The sequence below is a fragment of the Girardinichthys multiradiatus genome, chromosome 9, assembly GCF_021462225.1.
Source record: "Girardinichthys multiradiatus isolate DD_20200921_A chromosome 9, DD_fGirMul_XY1, whole genome shotgun sequence".
In the NCBI taxonomy this organism is placed as follows: Eukaryota; Metazoa; Chordata; class Actinopteri; order Cyprinodontiformes; family Goodeidae; genus Girardinichthys; species Girardinichthys multiradiatus.
In genome coordinates, this window is record NC_061802.1 from 19374355 (window position 1) to 19397321 (window position 22967).

At 37.4% G+C, this 22967-nt stretch overlaps 1 protein-coding gene across 5 annotated transcripts in view; it reads left to right on the forward strand.

Annotated features, from left to right (window-relative positions):
- The first annotated feature begins 1301 nt into the window (after positions 1-1301).
- Positions 1302-22967, forward strand: part of LOC124873636 (adhesion G-protein coupled receptor D2) — a 128471-nt gene continuing 106805 nt past the window's right edge. For 2 of the 5 annotated variants that reach the window (XM_047374409.1, XM_047374412.1), the window contains exons 1-20: positions 1302-1440; positions 1522-1558; positions 2762-2786; positions 4152-4376; positions 4520-5149; positions 7813-8010; positions 9171-9235; positions 9592-9882; positions 9981-10092; positions 10206-10352; positions 10636-10738; positions 11022-11133; positions 11675-11730; positions 13953-14079; positions 15511-15614; positions 17842-17944; positions 18663-18816; positions 19066-19199; positions 19649-19764; positions 21052-21172. In XM_047374409.1, the coding sequence (XP_047230365.1) occupies positions 1523-1558; positions 2762-2786; positions 4152-4376; positions 4520-5149; positions 7813-8010; positions 9171-9235; positions 9592-9882; positions 9981-10092; positions 10206-10352; positions 10636-10738; positions 11022-11133; positions 11675-11730; positions 13953-14079; positions 15511-15614; positions 17842-17944; positions 18663-18816; positions 19066-19199; positions 19649-19764; positions 21052-21172 (2859 nt within the window). In that variant the 5' untranslated portion in view covers positions 1302-1440; position 1522. Of the gene's footprint in view, positions 1441-1521; positions 1559-2761; positions 2787-4151; positions 4381-4519; positions 5150-7812; positions 8011-9170; positions 9236-9591; positions 9883-9980; positions 10093-10205; positions 10353-10635; positions 10739-11021; positions 11134-11674; positions 11731-13952; positions 14080-15510; positions 15615-17841; positions 17945-18662; positions 18817-19065; positions 19200-19648; positions 19765-21051; positions 21173-22967 lie in introns of those variants that run through there. The other 3 variants (XM_047374411.1, XM_047374410.1, XM_047374413.1) reach the window with 3 other exon arrangements.

A 22967-nucleotide genomic window follows, 5' to 3' on the forward strand; every position in this document is an offset into this window, starting at 1 on the left:
TGGATGATTGCATTATTTACAAAAAATGTGTGAGTGCATTAATTATATTATTAGATTTATAGTCTTTATCAAACGTTTTGGCATCTTAGCAAATGTTTTATAAACCTCAGTTTTTCTGGTGACAATTCATTGTGTAGAGTGATTAGATGCATATTAAGTTCCTGCAAAGAGCTTTGTTACACCACAAAGAACAAAAAGAAAATGTGTATTTTTGTCCTGATACAAAATATTATAATCTTCAGAAACAAAGGGGAGCTTACGAAAGATTCCAGATGAAATCACTGTTAATCTAATTAGAGAGATAATGTGGTCGAAATCAGCTGTACACTCCTTAAAATGCACCTCGCTCTATGTTGCTATTTGTGATCTGCCTTGTAGCCTATTTACTGTGTAGAGTTGACAACAAATAATACAGTAAATGCAGGTTTAGAACGTTTTATAAAATCACAAATCCTACACCTCCGATTTGGGAAAAGAAAAGCCTCCCAACCATCTAGTATGGGAAGTATGAAAAACTCCAAAGAAAAGTGTACAGCCATCATAACTTCACATAAAAACAATCTCATATATAACTTCTATACAAACTACATTTGGAAGTACAGTTTTCCAGATCATTAAGATCTTCAAGGAGAGAGGTTCAGGACACCCAAAAGTCTAGCAGGCAATTCGAAAGGGTGTTGCCACCAATGCAGAGCTCGGTAAACATTGGCAGCAGGTATGGGTGAGATAATCTGTGGACCCACAGGCAAGGATTCTGTAACAAGAGGGGCAGAAAACAAGCCACGTCTGGACTGAAACACTGTAAAACGTATTAGAAAATGTCCTTTCAATGTCTAGGCTCAAGGAGTAGAGATCTTTGAATTGTTCAGCTTGGAATAGTGTTTCATCATGTAAAGGTATTAACAATGGGTCTTTACATTTGTATATTTGACATGTGGACATGCAGGAAACATCTTAACCCCACTGAGATACTATGCTTAATTGTCAAATACAAGGTGGATAAAAAGAAGCCAACAAAATGTCATCAGTTTTAATCACTTTTAAGAAAAAATACTCTACCTTCAGTCAGCATTGGTCCAGAACCTGATATTTAACTTGCCAGAGTTAATTGCCAAAGGTTTTAAAAAATAGTCAACACTTTAAATATTCACTGTGCTTAGAAACTGTTCCCGAAACGTATAAAAAATAAGCTTTAAATTGCAGACCCCAACAAGTCCACCCAGATGCCCCTGAACCATACTTTTACCACCATCTGCTGCTGGCTCCAGGTTACACCCACTCATCGTGTGCGTAGCCACATCTGCATCCTCCCTTCATGTTCCCTAGAGCAACACTTCGGCTCTACTTTTAGTTAAGAAGTAAAACATTGGAGAGAAATAATGGTGCGTCCACAGACATAACTTGACTTGAAATGAAGAACACGTACGACCAATAAATCAGGTAAACAATCCGCTCTGTTTTGGAAAACCACAGCTGGATTTGTTCCTGTTTTATTTCCAGCTAACAAGGTATTTGTTTCAGGATGCACTGGTTGTTTATCCCCATCTTAAGTCTGCTTGTAAGTACCAGTCTTTAATTTTTACCTAGTTGTTTAAACCTGTTTCTCTTCGTTTAAAACAGTTTAGTATCATTTGTGAGCGCACATTTTGAGCACTCAAATAATTTAATAATTTACACTCAACGCAAGTGTGGTTTACAGTTTTTACAAGTTGACAAGATGAAAAACAATCACGCAACTCTTCTTCACAAGTTCTTGTCTTCCTTGGATTCTTCAGTTTAGCTCCTCCTTTAGTATCTCTGTATTTATTTATGGTTAGGTATTTGTTCTCTTTCCAGCTCTTCCTTATAGGTTAGCTTTAGTTATTGTTTATTTTTGGTTTGTACATATTCTGGTTCTCTCGTTCTGTTTCCTTTCCTGTCAATTCAGTCAGTGTGGTTAGGTTAGTTTACTTTTGTAATCAGGTTCTCTTTATGGGCTCTTTGCTTGTTCTTAGGTTGTTGTTGCTGTTCCTATGTTCCCTCTAGTTTCTCTGTCTACTTTAGTTCATGGTTATTCTAGTTTTCTTATGCTTCATTTGATTATTTATCTTTGTTTATGGGTTTGCTTGGTCTGTGTTTCTCTTTATTGTTTATTAGTCACTTCGCCCATGCTCGGTTTTTGTATTTGTTCCACCTGTTCCTTCTGTCTCCCTGCATCCTTGTCTCACCTATTCTTAGTTCCTTTGATTACCTGCCTTTGTCTCCCTCTGTATATTAGTTGGTTTTATTTGTTGCTTTGCTGGTTCCTTCCGTTACTACCTCTGATTCTGTTTCGCTACGTTCCTGCAGAGAGAACTTCTGTACGTTTTGGTCTTGATTCTTGTTAGTACCTGCAGTGATTTTTGCTACATTTTTGTAAAAACCTCTGGAATAAAGACTGAAGACTTCTTACAACATGCTGTTGCCCAGCTCTTGTCTGCACTTTGGTCCACCTCAAAACCCCATTATGACAGTTAGTTAATTTTATAAATATTTAATATGCCTGTCCTGTTAAGTTAAATAATATGTTGGGTAGTTATAGACCTTTTCCTTTTTTGGATAATCAAACAATTCTCCTTCGGAATCCTGGAATGAAATCTAAGTAAAATAAAACATATTTGAAGATTTAAAAACAGGACTGGGTGGAGTTAAAGCATTTGTTTTTATTAGTTAATCGGGTCACTAATTAGTTTTCAAGTTAAATAGTCTTCCGAGCTAAGCTAAACCTGTATTTGTGTTACAGGTTTCCGTTCAGAGCTTGTTACTAGGTAAGTTTCTTTTCTCTAAGTTAACATGCACAGATGTTTTTAGCTGATAAAGTAGCAAACCTAATGCTAACCTAAAGGTCATCATATCAGTGGCACCTTTGGTTAGGATGTGGACATAAATTAATCTCATCTAATATTGTGGTAAGATTTCTGAAAAACCCAACCTTTAATTTGTGCCCTTTTATTCAGTGTTGATAAAGTCCCATGTTAAGAAATTACATGAAATGACCTGACATGACATGTTGATCCATGTGTCTAATTTCTTCCACTTTTCTGACATTGTATTGTCGGGGTAGCGGTTCCAGGAAGGAAACCTACAGGCATCCCGCTCCCCAGTAGCACTCTCTTCCTCATACTGAGGGATCCCAAGGTCTTCCCTAACCAGAGGGGAGATATAGCCCCTTGAAGGAGTTCCGGCCGAGTGGCCTGAACCACCTCAGATAGCTCCTTTTTGATGCGGAGAAGCAGTGGTTCTGCTCCAAGATCTTTAAGGTTGAGCCCCAGCCATGTTATGGTATCGTATGTAAAGGTTGAAACATACAGACTAATAAATCAAGAACTTGACAGAGCAGAACAGCGTTCGCATTACAGCAGATGAGACCTCAGTCCGCTCATCCATCTCCCTCTGCATCCTACTATTGCTGGTGAACAACATACCAAAATACTAGTTGAACTCCTTCACCTGATAACCAATTTGGAGGGAGCAGTCCATCTTTTTCCGGGTTGTAGAAACTTGCTCAAAATGTTGGAATAAAATCTACAAATGAAAATAGATTTTTGATGTAACTGGCCAGTTTGGTGCTCTGTAGTAATTAGGAGGATAATCCTGTGTGAAAACTACATGGAAAATGCCTTACATGGTACTTGAGATGTGAAGTCTCACATGCATTGGGAAGGTCAGAGAGGTATTCCTCTCGGTGAGCCACCCAGATGTTTTTCAGCATTTGCATCATTACTTGGCCTGTGACTCATAGTCAGCGTGTGTAATTTATCCACCCATGTAATGCATGTTTTAGACATGCGCATGTATAAAATTAGAGAATTGGCAGAAGCTTAAGAGTCCCTTTGCTGTAAAGGCTTGGAAAATTCGCATAACCCCTTTAATGGTGCCTGGCTGGAATGCTGGAATGAAATCTAAGTTTTTAGATCTCCATAGTACCATTTACGTAGTAATCTGCCTCATATGGAATATTACTGTTTCCTGCCAGTTCTCATAGATCTTATCATCCACGTTTCAGTGTTTTGTAGTGACACTTTTGATCTTATCTAAACTCTATTGGATTATTCAATAGGTACTGAAGTAAAACCCATACCACTTTGCTGGGAGCCTTTCTATCCACTTCCTTTCTTTTGCTTTTCAAATAGCATTTAGAGTGAAAAGCAGAAGTCGGCCATATGATAAGTTGTACTATGAGTATTTTTCCCGTCGCCTGGATTGGAAGGCTGCAGAGGAACTGTGCGAGCAGCAATCCGGGACCTTAGCCACTGTATCCAACTCGGCAGAGAACCAACAGCTAACCAGCATCTTAAAATACTGGAATATCTCTCATCCTGTTTGGATTGGTAGGAAAATCTTAACACATCAAAAAAGTAGGTCAATTGTGCTTACTCAGTCAACAAATAAGATGCATGAATATTTCACATTTGTTTAACAGAAGTAAAATAACTCCAAGGTTAATTTAATGATTAACTTTTTTTGATTACTTTCTTCTCTCTGTTTGGGACGAAATCAGAAGATTCCTCCATGATATTGATCCTGGATTTCTCCAGGTCCTCGAATCAGACATATGTCCGCCTCCTGCACAAGTTCCCCTCCATGAGCTCAGTGACTATTTGCACCCAACTACGCTTCAATCCAAACAGCTTTGGAATTTCCACAATCTTTTCTCATTCCGTCAATGACTTCCAGCTCCGCGCAAACCTGGCCCAGGGAAGGCCTGTGCAGCTGGCTCTGCTGATCCACGGTAAACAAGGGTCGTATGTTGAGGCTTTCGAACATGACTACTCCTGGCATTCTGTGTGTGTTTCCTGGAGCCAGGATGGCAGACGCTGGGCCCTGTATGCTCACGGTCACTTGGTTTCAAGCGGAAATGGCGTTAACAGTAATGATGACATCATTGGCCCAAATGGCTCTTTCATTCTTGGTGAGAGGCAGAATGGAGGCTCTTTTATGTCCAATGACTCATTCAGGGGGAACATCACTGAGCTGCACATTTGGGATCGGGTTTTGAGCAGCTGTGAAATACTCACCATGGAAAATGAATGCTCAACCATCTCCTCTGGGCTGGTGTTGAGGTGGAGTGAAGCATCTCTGGAAATAGAGGGCTCTCTTGAACGTCTGCAGGGGAACAGCCCGTGTCAAGGTACAGTTTAAATGGGAGGAAGAAGGCAAAGGTTTTGCAAAAATCTCATGTCAAAGCTTAGTTTATAATGAAGTAAATGAAAAAAAGCATATATTTTTATCCTTAAAGAAAAAATAATCATCCCATATGGTCCAGAGCTTCAGAAAACTGTCAAGCTTTTTTTTCCCTGCAAATTAGTTGGTTTCACAATCGGGTTGGGTGTGGTTGCTATGCAGAGAAAAAGCAACACATCAAGAACACACAAGTAAAAAGCACACAGTTTAGTAACATTCCAAGATCTGAGCTAACCTCTACTAACCTCCACCGATCTGGCAGTCTGTTGTGTCCAAAGGAAAAATAGGGAAAACCTTACACGTACGACAAGTCCCAAATCTGCCCCTTTTTCATTTAGACCCACATTTAGATCCTGTCAATATTTTGGTCCTTGATTCTTACTTTATATCTAACATATACTGTAGAGTAACAGCTTTCAACATCTGATGTTACTGAAACTGTTGCACAAACTACCCCAAGTTAAGTGATAAAGTAATAGATGTTCTTGATTTTTATTTTTTACAGTGCCTTTAAATGGTGTCAATACTTCTTTTGTTTTTTCACATTTTGTCATGTTGCAACCACAAACCTCAGTCCATTTTATTAGGATTTTAGGTGACAGACCACCAAAAAGGGATGCACAATTGAAGTAGGAAAGAAAATTACGTATTCATTATTTTTTACAAAGAAGAATCTGACAATTCTGATATGCATTTGTATTTAGCCGGTCTTATTCTTATACACCTAAATAACTTCATATAGAAGTCAAATTAGTAAACAAAGTTTCTGTGTGTAATAGAATCTCAGTAGTTAATTAATTGCTGACCAAAGAGAATACTGAAGACCAAAGAACATATCAAACAGGTCAGGGATAAAGTTGTGGCAGTCTTAGGTTATAAAACAACATTGAACGCTTTAAATATCCCATAAAACACAGCTCAAACCATTATCTGAAAATGGAAAGTGTATAGCACAGCTGCAAATGTACCAAGACTAAGGAGTCAACCCAAACTGACAGGCAAAAGAGAGGATTAATCAGAAAAGCACCAAACAAATCTCCTGTATCTTTGGAAGGTCAGCACAGATCCACAGTTCAGTTGGGATAATGTGTCTACAGCTCAACCTTTCATCATGCTCTACAAATAGCCAACCTTTATAGTAGAGTGGTAAAAAGGAAGCAAGACAAAAGAGTTCCAGTTGGCAGTTCACCACAAGGCATGTAGGGGACACAGCAAATATATGGAAGACCATGCTCTGGTCAGATGAAACAAAAATTAAACCTTTAGGCCGATATTCAAAATGTTCTTTGTGACAGAAAACTTACACTGCACATCACCCTGAACACATCATTACCGGGGTGAAACACGGTGGTGACAGCATTATGTTGTGCGGATGATTTTCTCTAGCTGTGACAGGAAAGCTGTTTATTATTGATGGGAAGATGGATTGAGCTACAAACGGGGAGATCCTGGAAGACGAGGATCAGCTACAGGCTGCATGAGGTTAGCTGAGATTTACCTTCCAACAGGACAATGAGCCTAAGCCTTTACCCAGGGCTAGAGAATGATTTAGATCAAAGCATTTACACATACATTTCCATCTAATTTAACTGAGCTTGACCTATTTTGCAAAGAATAATTGGCAAGAAAGTCCGTCTCTATATTTGCAAAGCTGGTTGAAAGATACCTGAATGGGCTTGCAGCTGAGACTAGAGGCAAAGCTGAATACAAATCCACACCACACTTGTTATTTAAAAGGAAATTGTAAACCATTAATCCCTTTCCTTACCTTTAACAATTGTGTGCTACTTTATGTTTGTCTATCACATATAAACTTAATGAAACACACTGAAATTCATAGGTGCAATGAAAAAATATATTAGAAATTTTCATGGGATGGTATGAATACATTTCCAAAGCACTGTACTGGCCTATCTGCTGTAGCTGCCAATGCTGATAGATAAATCTTTTAAAGCCACTCCACTGAGGACCCGCAGATAAATAGGAACAATAGTGACCAAGTTGTAACTAGCAAACTGTAACTCCAGATGGTTATTGTAAATGTTTTTTAACTTAGATCATTTTGAGTCCCACCCTTGAAAACAGACTTCTCCTTCTCTGACATCATGGTCCCCAGTGTGCATTAAGTGTGCAAAAGCCTCACTCCCTCTACTACAACTCAACCTGCAGACATTATAGTACACACACTTTCTCTCTGACTTTCATTCCACATTAGTCTTTATTCAACGCCTCACTAAATAAACGTTATCTATAATCATCAGCCAGGACCTCTTTAAACTTCTGCTCTTTAAACTTCTGAAAGCAAAATGCATACAGTTACTTCTGAAACACCATTGGAAATCATTTTATAACTGACTGGACTGCTTACACCTTAAATGGTTTGTTATAATAGATATTTAGCAAAGTTCAGTATCATCTTAAACTCAATATGAATATGGAGTTTGGTAAAATGAAAACTAAAACCTGAGGTGGTTCTCTCTGTACAATAGAAGCGGGGAACATTTTGAAAGATTGTACATTTAGGCTTTTTAAGCAATTGTTATGTGAACAATTCTTAAATCTTGTAAGCAGATAAACAGATGGTTTAACTATAACTATTTTCTTTGCTAGAAAAATTCACTGATTTCAAGGTGGATTTATTCAGTTCCTCGTTGGATGGGACGTCTTGGCAAAATCAAACTTTAACAGTTGGAGTGTTGCAGAGAAAGATGGTTCATGAAGATTGTAGAGTCTTTGACCCTGTTACGGAGAGCTGTGGCGTAGAAAATTGCAGCTCATACATAGGAGTTATCTGTCAGTTTAAGAAAGGTAAGTTTTTGTTTTGGTGAGTTCCCTCATTTATTGTAATTAGACCCTGTTTTGACTGTCTTGTACTATAAATTTTATGTAGTATTTACCTGTGATATGCCATATTGTACCAATTTATTATAAAACACAAAACAATTACATCAAGACTGATCACAATACACATCTCATATTGGGTCAAAGGCCAGAGGGTAAACGCAAATTTTCTACCAATATTTTAATTCAGCAAGTGAATGTTTCAGACAGCCATGCAATCACAAAGCATTCCACAGTTTACGAGCTGCAACAATAAAAGCTCCATTACCTCTAAGTTTGAAACCTTTAAAAGCATCTTGTTTGTTGACCTGAGGGAATGTGATGGTCCATGCGGATGGAGGAGTTTGGACAGATAAAATGGAGTAACGGTATTTTATTTAATACACAAGTGAAATGGGAGCTGGTGAAGAGTTATCAGTACTGGTGAAATGTGCTATGTTTAGTTGTACCAGTTAAAAATAATGAGGTGACATTTTGCCCCCATTATAACTGAACAAAGGCCTCCTGATTACTTCTAAAAAGAATAGCATTACAATAACAAAGACACAATATATTTAAAGTGCTGTTACTGGATTTAGACAGAATAGGATTTTTATTTTTTAACATGAATCCAACTGAAAAAACAGGATTTTACCATTGCCTTTATGTGACTGTCAACTTTAAGCATGGGATCAATTTTCACAACAAAATTGCGACCAAAGTTGTCATGACTTTAGCCTTATTATCTCATTTAGAAAGTTCAGGGCTAAGTATATCCTCATGTCAACTGGTCTGTCCAGGAGCTGCTGGACAGTTTACCTATTGATGTGCTTAAGTGGAAGATTAAACTGCAGTCATTTGCATAACATGAAAGTAATGCTATATTTCCAGAAAATAGACCCAAACTGCACCATGTACAGTAAAATAAAAGAAGAGGAACAAGAATTGATCTTTGTGGTACACCCCATGGAAGTTCAGCAGAGGTGGAGATAAAATCACAAATGCTGAAAATATGACTATTATTAATTAAAACTGAAAACACTGACTTCCCTTGGCTGCTGTTGATCGAACTTGTGAAACAAGGTTAAATCTGTCAAATTTCCTGCAAGGATTGGTCTGACTGCTTTGTATTGTTTCCACTTTCGCAGAAAAGTACACCTTACCAAAGTCCCCTTTTGTCAGTAGACTGAGCGAAGATCCAAAGATTAGGCAGGTAAGTTCTGAACTTTAGTTAACTTTGGCAAAAGTATCTAATTTAACATTCATGAACATATACTTCTTGAGGTGCGCTGAAGGAAACCTTGAAACCACAGCCCCTACTTTTAAAATATGTTCTTCGCACTTCAAATATGATAATTTGAAACCAGACATTTAGTTATTATTCTGACATGTATCTCATTTTGTTTTATGTCTAAAAAGAGATTATTTAGGACTTAACTATTCGGTCCAAATCATTTGGAGAGATGTGTCTGCATAGGGGATTAGTTAGTTAGAAACCCTACACTCGGTTTGCTTTTCCACAGGTAAAGGTTTAAATCTATCATTCCATCTATCTATCTTTCTCTTTAGGTAATGGAGGAGCTAAGTGTCAACACCTCCCGAGACATAGATCTGACCTCCCTGCAGCAGCTGACTCAGGCTGCCCTGTATGCAATAGAAGCTGATGGTCCTCGCCCCTTAACCTCGAGTGACATCCTCTACCTCTCTCAGGTGATTGATAGCACTGCAGCCAGTGCCCGTTCTGCAGGAGCCAATACAGCAGAGGTCATGGTGTCCATTGCTACAAACTATTTAAACCTTGCAAGTATGATGCTTGAGCCGCACATGGCTACCCAGTGGATTGGGTGGACTGAGGACGGGGTGAGATAGGACATTTTTTTGCATAATAGAGATTCCTCAAAATTCCTACCTATCAACTCCATCACTCCATTTATTGGGATTTTCTGATCTCTTTGCAGGTCAACATAGGACCATTTACAATTATCAAGAGCATTGATGGTCTCACTGAAGCTCTTGCAGACACACTTTCTGCGGAGCAAAGAGATTTCACTCTTTCTACTAAAAACATAGGTGATATAATGTTCTTTACGTCTTAGTGCCTACATCTTCAGACATGTAACATAAACCATCAACAGTATAAAATGATAGATCGTTTGAATGTATTTTGCTTCTTGTGCTATCAGATGTTTACCTGAAGTGGCAAAAACTTTCTCACAAGAGCAGTAATCAGGTCTTCAAGCTGTCTGCAGTCACCTCTCACATCCCTAGCAGAAGTAGTCATGATGAGCTGATTATCCCAGACTATGAACTCCAGCGGATATACAAACTGGGTAGGAATAAAATGTCATTATCCACAACTTATGTTTTTGTTTTTTTTATTTACCATTGAAATCAATATCTAGATGTTAATGTTTGCAGCGCAACACCACCAAATTTGACAGATTTACATGCCAACACAAGCAACTATTACAGGTTATTTTTTGCACGTTAGAGGACCAGCGTGTTAAAATGTACTTGCAGTTGAAACGTTTTCTTTGGTTGTCAATTGTTATAATTAGAGGCACAATGGATTTACACATAAAGCTCTTCTTTTTCTACCCTCTGTGAAAACAGGATATAAAGAAGTGATGTTTATTCATACTTACTACAGCCACCTCAGTGAGGTTGTGTCTGCAGGAGAGAAACCTGCAGAAAGTCAGCAAGACAAAGCACAAAGGTTAGCTACCATTCAATGTTACCTGCTATAAATTGAAAATCTCCTAACATTTTATTCTGATCATAACACAATTTTATTTAACTTCTGCTATTGTTAGAAATAGTTAAACTTTCAGCAGTTTTCAACCGTCTGTTCTGTTATGGTCACAAGAAGGCAGAAGATCAAATGTGATGCTTGTATTTTGAGCGTTTTTACAGTCAAACTTTGGCAGTAGATTAGGTTAAACTTTTATATTTATTTAAGTAGGGCATATGTCAGTGATAACTGTTCTTTGCCTTTCCAGTACTCTTCCGGGCAAACTAACCTCTGCTGTCATATCATCGACCGTCCGAGATGTCTCGAAGGGCCAAACCGTCCCTGTGGTCGTCCAGTACACCCTTTCATCTTCACAAGTGGTACAGGACATTGCTCCGGGTGTCTCATACAGTATAATACTCACACCATTATTGCAGTTACTATTCAAAGATTTGTAGTTTTCAGTGTACTCGATACATTTAGTTCCATCCAAAAGTGACATTTCTGCCAATGGTACAATTTTCTAAAAACAATTTGAATATTATTTCTGAATAAACGGGTCAGTTCTGTGGGGGTAAGAGTCTAAAATAAAAAAAAGAAAACATAGTCCCCAGCTACACATGAGAGGCATTGGTTTTCTTACAAGATTAAAGCATAGTGAGGTTTGAGATGATATACAATTTAGGAGACTTTACAAGGTTAACTTTAATTTTTACTACCTGTTAACAGTGGCACTCAAAGCCTTTGCCATGGCACATATCAGGGAACATGCTGGGATTGCAGTACTGTGCTAGCAAATCATATCATCATGGTAGGATGTTAAGAGACTAGTCTTTATTCAGCTTGAGGTTATAACAATATTTTGACACTTTGTTATAAGTAGAGATGGAAGTAAGTCCAAATCTGTTTTTTTGTTTCTAGGAAGAGTATTCCTGGAGAGTTCCTCGTGTTTGTGCATTTTGGAATTTTAGCCGGATGTAAGTTTGGGCAACAGCAGACTCACTTAAACAGCTGTAGCATATTTTTCTGTAAATAAGGTTGTAATGAAATGAATAAATGAGCAGATGGGGCTCTAAACACAGGTTTTAAAATACATATTTCACACAGTCAGACTTTTATAGTTTATTCCATGAAATACAGCAGATTAAAATATATTGTCATCTTATCTATATATATCTGTAAAACACAGTGAGGTACAACTACTGGTCAGAAAATTAGAATATCATGAAATTGATTTGTTTCAGTAATTCCATTCAAAAAGTGAAACTTGTATATTTTTATTCATGACACACAGACTGATATATTTCAAATGTTTATTTCTTTAAATTTTGATAATTATAACTGACAACTAATGAAAACCCCAAATTCAGTATCTCAGAAAATTAGAATATTACTTAAGATCAAATCAAAAAAAAGATTTTTATAAACGTTGTCCAACTGAAAATTATGAACAGAAATGTATGAACATATAGAGCAGTCAATACTTAGTTGAGGCTCCTTTTGCATGGATTACTGCAGCAATGCAGCGTGGCATGGAGTCGATCAGTCTGTGGCATTGTTCAGGTGTTATGAGAGCCCAGGTTGCTCTGAATAGTGGACCAGCTCTTTTGCATTGTTGGGTCTGGCGTATTGCATCTTCCTCTTCACAATACCCTATAGATTTTCTATGGGGTTAAGGTCAGGTGAGTTTGCTGGCCAATTAAGAACAGGGATACCATGGTCCTTAAACCAGGTACTGGTAGCTTTGGCACTGTTTGCAGGTGCCAAGTCCTGTTGGAAAATGCAGTCTGCATCTCTATAAAGTTGGTCAGCAGCAGGAAGCATTGAGTGCTCTAAAACTTCCTGGTAGATGGCTGCATTGACCTTGGACCTCTGAAAACACAGCAGATGACATGGCATCCCAAACCATCACTGACTGTGGAAACACTACACTGGACCTCAAGCAACATGGGTTCTGTGTCTCTCCTCTCTTCCGCCAGACTCTGGGACCTTGATTTCCAAAGAAAATGCAAAATTTACTTTCATCAGAGAACATAACTTTGGACCACTCAGCAGCAGCCCAGTCCTTTTTGTCTTTAACCCAGGCAAGACACCTCTGACACTGTCTCTTGTTCAAGAGTGGCTTGACACAAGGAATGTGACAGCTGAAACCCATGTCTTGCTCTAGTCTGTGCATGGTGGTTCTTGAAGGACGGACTCTAGCTGCAGTCCACTCTTTGTGAATCTCCCCCACATTTTTGAATGGGGTTTGTGTCACAATCCTCTCCAGGGTGTGGTTATCCCTATTGCTTGTACACTTTTTTCTACCACATTGTTTTCCTTCCCTTCGCATCTATATTAATGTGGTTGGACACAGAGCTCTGTGAACAGTCAGCCTCTTTAGCAATCACCCTTTGTGTCTTGCCCTCCTTGTGCAAGGTGTCAGCAGTCTTCTCTATGATTGTGTAGCCTACAGAACTAGACTGAAGAACCATTCAAAGGCCTTTGCAGGTGTTGAGTTAATTAGCTGATTAGTGCGGCACAAGGTGACTTCAATATTGAACCTTTTGTTTTCAGCACTAGTGGCCTTTATTTTTTTTTTGACAGTAGGCAGACAGGAAAGAGGGGTAGAGAGAGGGGGAGACATTCGGCAAATGTTGCCGGGTTCGGGACTCGAACCTGGGACGGCCGCTTCGAGGACTGTAGCCTCTGCTTACGGTCGCGCGCTTAACCCCTACAACATCTGCGCCGCGCCCCAATATTGAATTTGGGGTTTTCATTAGTTGTCAGTTATATTTATCAAAATTTAAAGAAATAAACATTTGAAATATATCAGTCTGTGTGTAATGAAAGAATATTATATACAAGTTTCACTTTTTGAATGGAATTACTGAAATGAATATTTTTTTTCATGATATTCTAATTTCATGACCAGCACCTGTATGTAAAACTATGTTAAGGATAAAACCATCCATCCATCCATACGTTCATACATACGTACATACACAGGGTACACCCCAATAAGGTCTCCAGTCCATCACAGACAGGATCCATAACCATAAATACACATGTTCACACAATTAACGAAACAGCCATGTTTTCGGATGTTGGGGAAAGCCGGAGTACCCGGTGATAACCCATGCATGCACGAGGAGAACATGCTGGATAAAACTAATGAGTGCTGATTTATGTGTCAATGCTTTTGTGTTCTATTACCTAGGCATAGTCAGACAAGTAGCTGGTCCAGTGATGGTTGCTCTGTGATCTTTGTCGGCTCTGGTGTCACCTCATGTCTGTGTAACCATACGACCAACTTTGCAGTCCTGATGAATTACTTTGAATCTAAGGTAACGCCAGATATTTTGTTATGACGTGAGGTAAATATCTGCAAGTATATGTGGAACTAAAACGATATGACAAATCATGAACACAACCTATTGTCCTATTGACAATATGCAGTACAATCTAACATATATTATAGTGTATTTCATATTTCATGACATTAATATGTTGCTCTTTTCCATTCAATCATGGGAGACGGTTTAAATTCCAATGTTTCAGATACATTCATAAAAGCCCTAAATGCTTTTAAGAGAGTCAGTAGATAAGGCAAGGTAGATGTACAGTATCTTAGATATAATTTTTTAGGTGATTATAAATGAGCACTGAACCGAAGACATTTTTAGTGGGGGAAATAATTTCTCAAGCAATAAATGTTAATGAATGATCAGTGAAGAACCAAACATGGAGAAGCAGCATTCAGTTCTTATGCTCCACCAATCTAGAACAAACTTCCAGAAAACAGCAAAAATGCTGAATCCCTGAGTTCTTTTAACTCAATGTTTAAAAACCCCATTTATTTAGATTTGTTTGTTCTATTTAAACTATTAACTAAGACATTTTGGTAAAAGTTTCTCCTGGGGATGAAGGTTAACTAGGAGCTTCCACCTTGAAACAGACTAGCTGAGCTGGGCTCTCCTAGAAGAAATTAGTAGGAAGGGATAGAGCACCGGGAAGTCTCTCAGTCTTTGTTCAGACATGGACCAGTTTTAAAAGTAATATTCTTTCATTATCCAGAAATATAATGGGTCAGAACAGTTCTAAGGAGTTGCCTCCTTCCCTTGAAATGTGCTACACAAGTAAACTTCACTGGTCTTGAAGTCAAGCAGCCCTTAACACTTTTATTTAAGATGGATATCAGTATAAACATACAGACAAACAAGGTTGTGTGGCAGATGTGATGGGCTCTGCACTCACGCACACTAACTGGTATAGATAAAGTATAAAGTTATTTTTCGTTATTAGATATTTAAGAAAAAATAAATTATAAACAGTTACTAATCTTAGATATTACGAAAGTGAAAACATTCAGAAGAGTCTCTTATAATCCTTAAAATCTCCAGTTCTGTTAACGTTTCATGTGAAGATCTCTAAAAGTGATTTAGGATTTATAGTATGATTTGCCAACCAACAAGTGTAGCATTTATAGCAAAAAAGACTAGTTTTCTTACTGTAACAACAATACAAAAAAACTAAAAACTAAACCATTAGTAGTACTTTGATTTTTCCTATTATGTTTTTAGAAATGACAGAAACAATGAACACACAGAGACCTCTGTCACTGAATGTAAAGAAACATTTTAACCATTCTATAATTAACTTCTTACTTAATTACATTTTAAAAGATTCACACTACATCCTAATCTCCATTTTAGAAAAGGTTGTCGGCTTTCTTTTCCTCCCTCCTTCCCATCACCACATTTGTTCCTCTGTTTCAGTGGAATCCTGCAGAAGAGCTCATTTTAACCAAGCTTACTTTCATCGGCTGTGGGGCATCTCTCTGCGCGCTGGTGGTGACCTTGATGCTCTTTACTGTCCTGGAGTGAGTAGCTGGTCAGCGTTCCTGTTCTTTTTACCAGTGATGCAAATAAATAGCCTCTTTGGTGTCCCAGACAATACATTATCTTTGAGTTCTTTTGTTTTGCCTAAAGCCTTTTGGCAACACCATGACATTCATTCTATGGGCATTCATTGCTAGGTGTTGGGTAAATAATTTAAATCTGATTATTTCTGAGAATTATAGAGTTGTTTATTTAGTTCATTTTAGTCCCATTGGAGAAAATAATACGTGATATACAACCCCAGAGTAGGTCCTTGAATAAGATGAACTTACCAAACATACACACAATCAACTGGCATGGGATAACATACTGGGAGTGTAGGTCCTCTTCTGTCCTACAGACTTCTATCAGTATTGACTTGTGCTCATGCAGTAATTGCTGTTGTCCACACATGAGTCCTCTCTGACGTTTTATGGTGGAATGGTGCTGCTGGTAATTATCATTAGCAAAAGAGGTGCTACCCTGACAATTTATAATTGTCCTTAAAGCAAAGAGGGCAGCAGTTCATTTCCTGCATGCTGCTGTATGATCTTCATTTAACTCATCACGCACCACAGAAAAAACACAGACGGGCAAAGCTGAAGATTTGCTTGCAGATGGTAAAATGTATTTGGTGTGAAGCACCAGTGCTGACATTAGCCTAACTGGTTAAAGTCATTGAGCTATAAAGGAGGTTTTAGTACCATACACTGCAATACTTGCACACATGGATGATGGGTAGTATCGGCTTGTTGTGTTTTAATGCTCTGGTGGAAAGAGTACTCATAGTATTATTCTGCAGCTTTATCCAGTGAGGAAAGTTTTCTGTAAGAAATCAGCAGTCACACAGTTGTTGGTACCAATGCTATAAATATGTTGTTCAACCACTTTTTACAGTAGGAAAGCACATTTGTGTTCTTTAACAATTCAAAGGTTTAAAGATACCTAGGATCATCGGAATGTTTGATCATTTCTCTTTGCACAATATTTCTAGATTGTCCAGATTCACAGCTCCTCCTCTGTTATGCTCAATCAAAAGCACATAACGGTTTAATGGCATACCTGCCAAACAACTAGTTGACTTATAGATATCGTGATTGTTATTGTACATTAAGGGGACCTGGTGATACTAAGATCCCACTCTTTGCTGCAGTTGTCTCCCAGTGAGCTTTGGAGATTTGAAGTTTTCTTCCTTACTTACCATGATTCTGTCCATAATCATTGGGCCCATCCATCTTCATCCAGCCTAGGGGCCAGTGGCTTAGAGAAACGGGCATCTGTGTTACATCACACATGAGAGACAGGAAGTCTTGGATTACTAATTAGAAGTTAATAGAAACTCTGAAACTGATCAACCTAAAAAGCTATAACTATAGAGAAAATCTACATTCATTATATTTATTTTAAAAATAATGTGTGTTTTGTTTTTGTTTTTTGGACTGAAAAATCTTCTGCCATAAAAAAAAACAAAAAACTTTTAAGTCTTTTGCTATTCCTTATTAGGGATACCAATACATTTTACCATACAAACTGCTTTTTTAACTACTGTTGAAGATATTTGAGCTACTAAATCTCACCAAGTAAGATTGCTGTTAAAACTTCTTACAGAAAAGCCCCACTGACCTTTTTTAGTCACAAAATTTTTAGGTGTCTCCAAGAGAATAATGACAACAAATCATGAGTCTATGTTTTCATGGGAATTTATGGCAAATGTTGCTGGCATTTATCATTTAGTTTGTGTAACTGCTTCAAAGCTGAGACTCCTTTGATTTATTTAGTCCGAGTTTATCTTCCGCTTGGATTCAGCTACACCTTTCTGCATGAGGATCATCAGGCACAATTAAAGAAAAATACACACTAAATTTAGATTTGGAAATTTGTGTTTTATGGTCAAACTCTTCTTTTATAGGTGGCCTTTTTTGAAGGTTTTGAGTTTTTCCTTTCTTCAGCTTTAACTCATAGACAGAGATCTATGTTTTTTATTATCAGCGCTTTTGTTTAGTACATTTAGGGGTAAATATAGGGGAAAAGTAGTGATGATATTAAAAAGATAAGTTTGCAACAATCCTCTTAGTTGGCTTTCAATACATCTTATGGGGATCTATAGGCAACTAAACCTAGAAAAACCCTGCACTTTCTTTTGAATTCACAAATTTTATCAGCACTCATGTGATTTGATAGTTGCAATAAACATCTTTTCCTTTGTAATGTCCCTCTCTGTGTTTGTAGCATCCCTAAATCAGACAGAACCTCCATCCATAAAAACCTATTTGTAGCTCTGATCTGTGCCCAGGTGATTCTGCTCTGCAGTGGCTCAGCAATTCACAGCAAGGTAGAAATCTTTTATTTATCAGTCTGCGTGAGTAATGTTGTCACAGTAATTTACAAATATGGACGAATATGAATTAAATAAGACAGCAGAAGTTTGCTGGTTAGAAAATATATAGTGTTATACATTAGTTTCATGCTCATTACATGCTCATTTTTACTTTTATTCCTGCATGAAATACAAATGAAAGTAATAATGAAGAGATTTTTTTTAAAACTTATGATTAAAAGAAGGTCTAATAAACTAAACATAATGTGCATTTACTTATTCCTTGGGGTTGAAGAGCTAAAAAACTAATGACAAGAACATTATTTTGGAAGATAATGTGACATAAATAACCACAGAGGTTGTATCCATCTACTGGAAGGCTTAGCTTAGTCTCTGGTGGTCACTCGGGTGGCTTGTCCCCTGGTCTTTGTATCCTAAAACAAGACTTGGTTTAATGTATGTGAATAAAAAAATACATTACTTTCACAAGTTTCCCATAATAAGGCCTAAAAAGATGCAGCCTATTTTTAAAAATAATTTGTTTGGATGGCTTGTGTGTTTTGTATATTTATATTGCATGTACTTTAAATAATCACTAAAATTGCACTCATAAAAATATATAAATTCTTGGCAAATATTTGGTTTAGGTTACTGCACACCTTCACTTTGATATGTAAACTAAAACCTTTGTATTTCTCTCTATGTCTGTGATCTTTTAATTGCTGTTTTGAAGGTGGCGTGCACACTTGTCGCTGCGCTGCTTCATCTCTTCTTCATGGCAGCTTTCAGCTGGATGCTAGTCGAAGGGCTGCTGCTCTGGAGCAAAGTAGTTGCAGTCAACCTCAGTGAGGATCATCATATGAAATATTACTATCTCATCGGCTGGGGTATGGCGGTTTATTGCTTTGCGCTAGACAAGTGGCTGAGAAGGTTTTTGCAGCTTCAAGTCTGGCACCTCTTGGAAAAAAAAAAGTCATAAGTATCTTAGGCAGTAAACAGATATTCCTTCAGATTAAAAAAATGTGGTAAAGAAAAAGACTCGAGTGCCAGAAATATTTGTAATTTTTACATATTTCCCTTTATTTATTCAAACGAATTTAGCTCAGTAAAATTAATTTCTATCCTCATCTTACCAGGTCTGCCTGTGCTGATAGTCACCATCACTCTTGCATCAGCCTCAGGCAAATACTCAGCTGATGACTACTGTTGGCTCAGTGTCCAGAACGGCATCATCTGGGGATTCGTTGGGCCTGTCATCTTCATCATAATGGTCAGTAATTTATTTATTTTCTGAATGTACTCTTTTCAGTATTAAAAATTACAAAATACAAAATTGAAAGCACATTAAATTTTTGTTTATCTGGATATCTGCCTGTTACTCAAATGTTAGTCTGTTCTGTTGAAATTGTTGATGGAAAAGCATAACAGTTTGGCATGTAGATGTTCAACAGCTTTGGTAAGTGCTCAGTAACTTTTCGACATTGACTTTTTTAAATTTCTTCACCTTTTCTGCCAAATAAAAAATATATATTAGCCTGCATCTTCATCTTTTTTTTTAAGATGAAACCCATTAGACAAGAGTAGACATTGTGTGTTTGCACAGATGCATTTCTTGCAGCACCATTCTGACTGTCATAATGAAAAAACAAAATAACATAACATGTAATTATATGCTTCTGTTTTCTGTTACATTTTCATTCTTTATATATGTATTTCCAGGTCAATATCTTGGTTCTGACCAGGGTGATAATGATCACCATTTCCACAGCAAAAAGAAGGTCCATCATGCTTGCCTTGGGCATGAGTCCTACTGAGCAAGCCTACGAGCAGATCAGGTAGTGGCCACTAGGAGGCACCATTTGTCCTCTTTTAAACATGAATGCTCCAAGGCTACTGGCAAAAGATGTAGTCACCAGTCAAATTTTGTCTTATCTTATTAATCCACAGAGATTTTTATTTTAAGTATGTCAGTATTAGTACTATATTTAAATTACTTCAAGCTTTAGTTAATTGAATATGTTTCAATTCCATATAGCTTATATCAGTAAAATTCACAACGTTCCTTGTATTTTGTCCCACTTCTGTTGCCTGTTGATCTCCTTAAAGGTCCGCAACACATTTTTGTTCACATTTTGTTTGATGCATAGACAGTATTACGTGTATCATTGCCTCATTTTTGGCATGTAATATCACATTCCTCTATATATATGAGCAGTGTTAAAAACTGATGTTAATACAAATAAACAGTTTATTTTTTGTGGATGTTTTAACTCTTGGGTCCACAGAAAAGCACAGTGGATGCTCTGTGAAAGTTTTCAATGCAGGCCTTGAACTGGTTTGCACCCCAGGAAGGCAGGCCGCTGTGGAAACTCAAACACAGTGGCCCGCAGAATAAACCAGTTCTAGTTGCATGTCACTTCACAAACACACGAATGCACAGACAGCTGTTGCGGTTTGGCAGTCACCTGAGTGGGTAGCTAATTTGACTCTAAACAGAATTAAGTCACATTGAGGGTGGGAAGCTGTCACCACATCAACCTTCCTGCCCACATGGTTTTGTGTATGGAAGAAGCAGCCTGCCATGACCTTTCTTCTAAAAGGATTGGAAATTTAATAGGTGCATATTATGCAAGCTGGAAGAGGAGCAAATAGAGCTTAATATAATCAGAAAGGAAGCCGAATGGTTAAATGTTTTTGCTGCTGTTTGGGTTTAAAAATAATTCATCCATTTCAGATGAAACATATTTTGCATGATCCAATATCAGTTCATAAAATTCTAAGGTCTTTTTTTCAAACATGCTTTTTTCTGTGCATATTCGAGGCTTCTCTTACATTAGTCTTGCTTGGTAATGCGAGCGTTTTGCTCTTGTATTTATGTCCAGGGAAGAGTTGCACTGTAAATGAAACATTCCCTTATTAAGAAAAAAAAAAGAAATAACTTTGAGCTAAATTGGAGATCAAATCAGATCGGCTGTCAAAACTGAATCACCACCACCACCCTTAATCCGATTTGCCAGTCAAACATTTCATATATTTTCTCTTTGATGGGTTTTATTGCTCAGATTCTTATGCGTATGTTTGATTTTCTTATTTGATGTATTCCTGTTTTCATGTGAGTACAGGGCCGCAGTGAAAGCGGTGTTGGTGTTGCTGCCAATCCTCGGACTGACATGGGTCTTTGGCGTTTTGGTACCATTTTCCATTGTCATGGCCTACCTCTTCATTCTTCTCAATTCCCTACAGGTACACATACACACTCATATATGTTGTTTGCACAGACACTGCAGTTCAGTAATCATTGAAGACTGGAAATGCAATAATAAATAAAGGAAATACTTCATGTCCCAAAGATCTGCTCTTGTATCTTTACAAAGAAATGGTTCAAATATCTATGAATACAAAAACAATTCTAGTGGTCCTATGAATACTACACATTCATACATGTGATTTTTTTTTTACTTGGGATAGATTGCTTTTATGATCATACAAGGTCTCTGGACCAGATAAAAAAGCACAAATCAATGCAAAAGCAGCAATAGTATTGCAAAAATATTTAAATTGGTAGAAGAAAACAATATGTTGGATGGATTTTAGGATTAACATTTATTTCTAATAGAGGGACCTGAACCAAAAAACTGAAAAACAAGAATCTTTTAAAATTCCTCTTATTTATAACATTTACTTTTCAGCTGCAACTTTAAAATATTAGTTTAGTTTCTCATCTGTTGTCGGTGCAGTTCACTGCTGGGGAACTTTGGGTCCTTGCATTCATAAAGATGTAACTTTGACATGTCCTACGTGAACACCGCAGCAGGTTTAGCACACCCCTCTCATGGCAAATCCACTCTCTGGCTATAGCTCCTCCCATGTATGGTGACACTTTACAAGCTTGTCAATCCAGGAGTTCAACAAACTGGTAAAATTACTTGAACAACACAAGAAAGAGCCTAAGCTTTCTAAATCATAGGCTGGTTGAGCTTCACTCGATGCTTAGTATTAAACTGGACCATTGCCAGCCTGAGGTATACAAAAACTTTGCGGGTGCTCACAGGACATGTTCACAAATGTGCCAGTTATTTACATGCTAAGGAACATCTCAATAGTGTGAGTAATAATTAAAGATAATTTAACTATTTCATTCAGTATCTGACCTTGGAAAATGATTTACACTGATGTAACTAAAAAAATCCACAATGTTTTAGTCTTTTTTTTCCATGGTTGCTTAAACTAGTCTTAGCACATGTTGTCAAGTTTCATTTGCTTTAACAAAAGGATTTAAAAAATATATGAGACATTGTGAATTTCTACTTAATTAAATAACATGTTGCTAATCAAGCCTCACATTGTTTCTGCTTCACTGCAGTAGTTATAAAAACTGCTCAAAACTGTGTCGACAGCAGAAAAAAAATTACTACCAGAACTCCAAATTTGTTTCAATTCACAATTTACAAAAAGCACAAAAAAAGAGATCAGTCTGATGATTTTTAGCCTGGCGTTGTCCTCTGTTAGAATTAAAGCTTTATGGAATTACGAAAGAAATTAAATATTGAAAATATAATGATGTTTAAAACTAGCACTATCTGAAGTGCTGGTTAGTAATAAAAAAATTGAATTGTCCAGCAAAACACATTCTCTCATACAGTTTAGTTTAGGATTGGCTCATTACTTAACTGTGAAAATATGGACAATATGAAGGAGGTTAGTGGCACTGCGGTGGCTCATGGTCTTAATTGGAGTTGGGCGCCTTAATAACATTGTGCTTAGGGCCTCAGTCAGCTTTCTTTGAGTTTGACCTTAGAACATCCACCTTTAATTCAAATCCCAGTGATATCTTTTTCACAACAGCATTGTAGGTACAAGCGCTGCCCACATCAAATTAGACTGATTTTAATTGCGTATAATGGTTTAAACTAATGTATTATGTTGTGATAATTAGTGTTTATCAGTTTTTTTCTTATTTAAAGTAAAACACCCATCTGTTTGTTATTATTACCAGGAAAAAAGGTAAGGTTATAAAGGACGTCACAGTTTAACAATT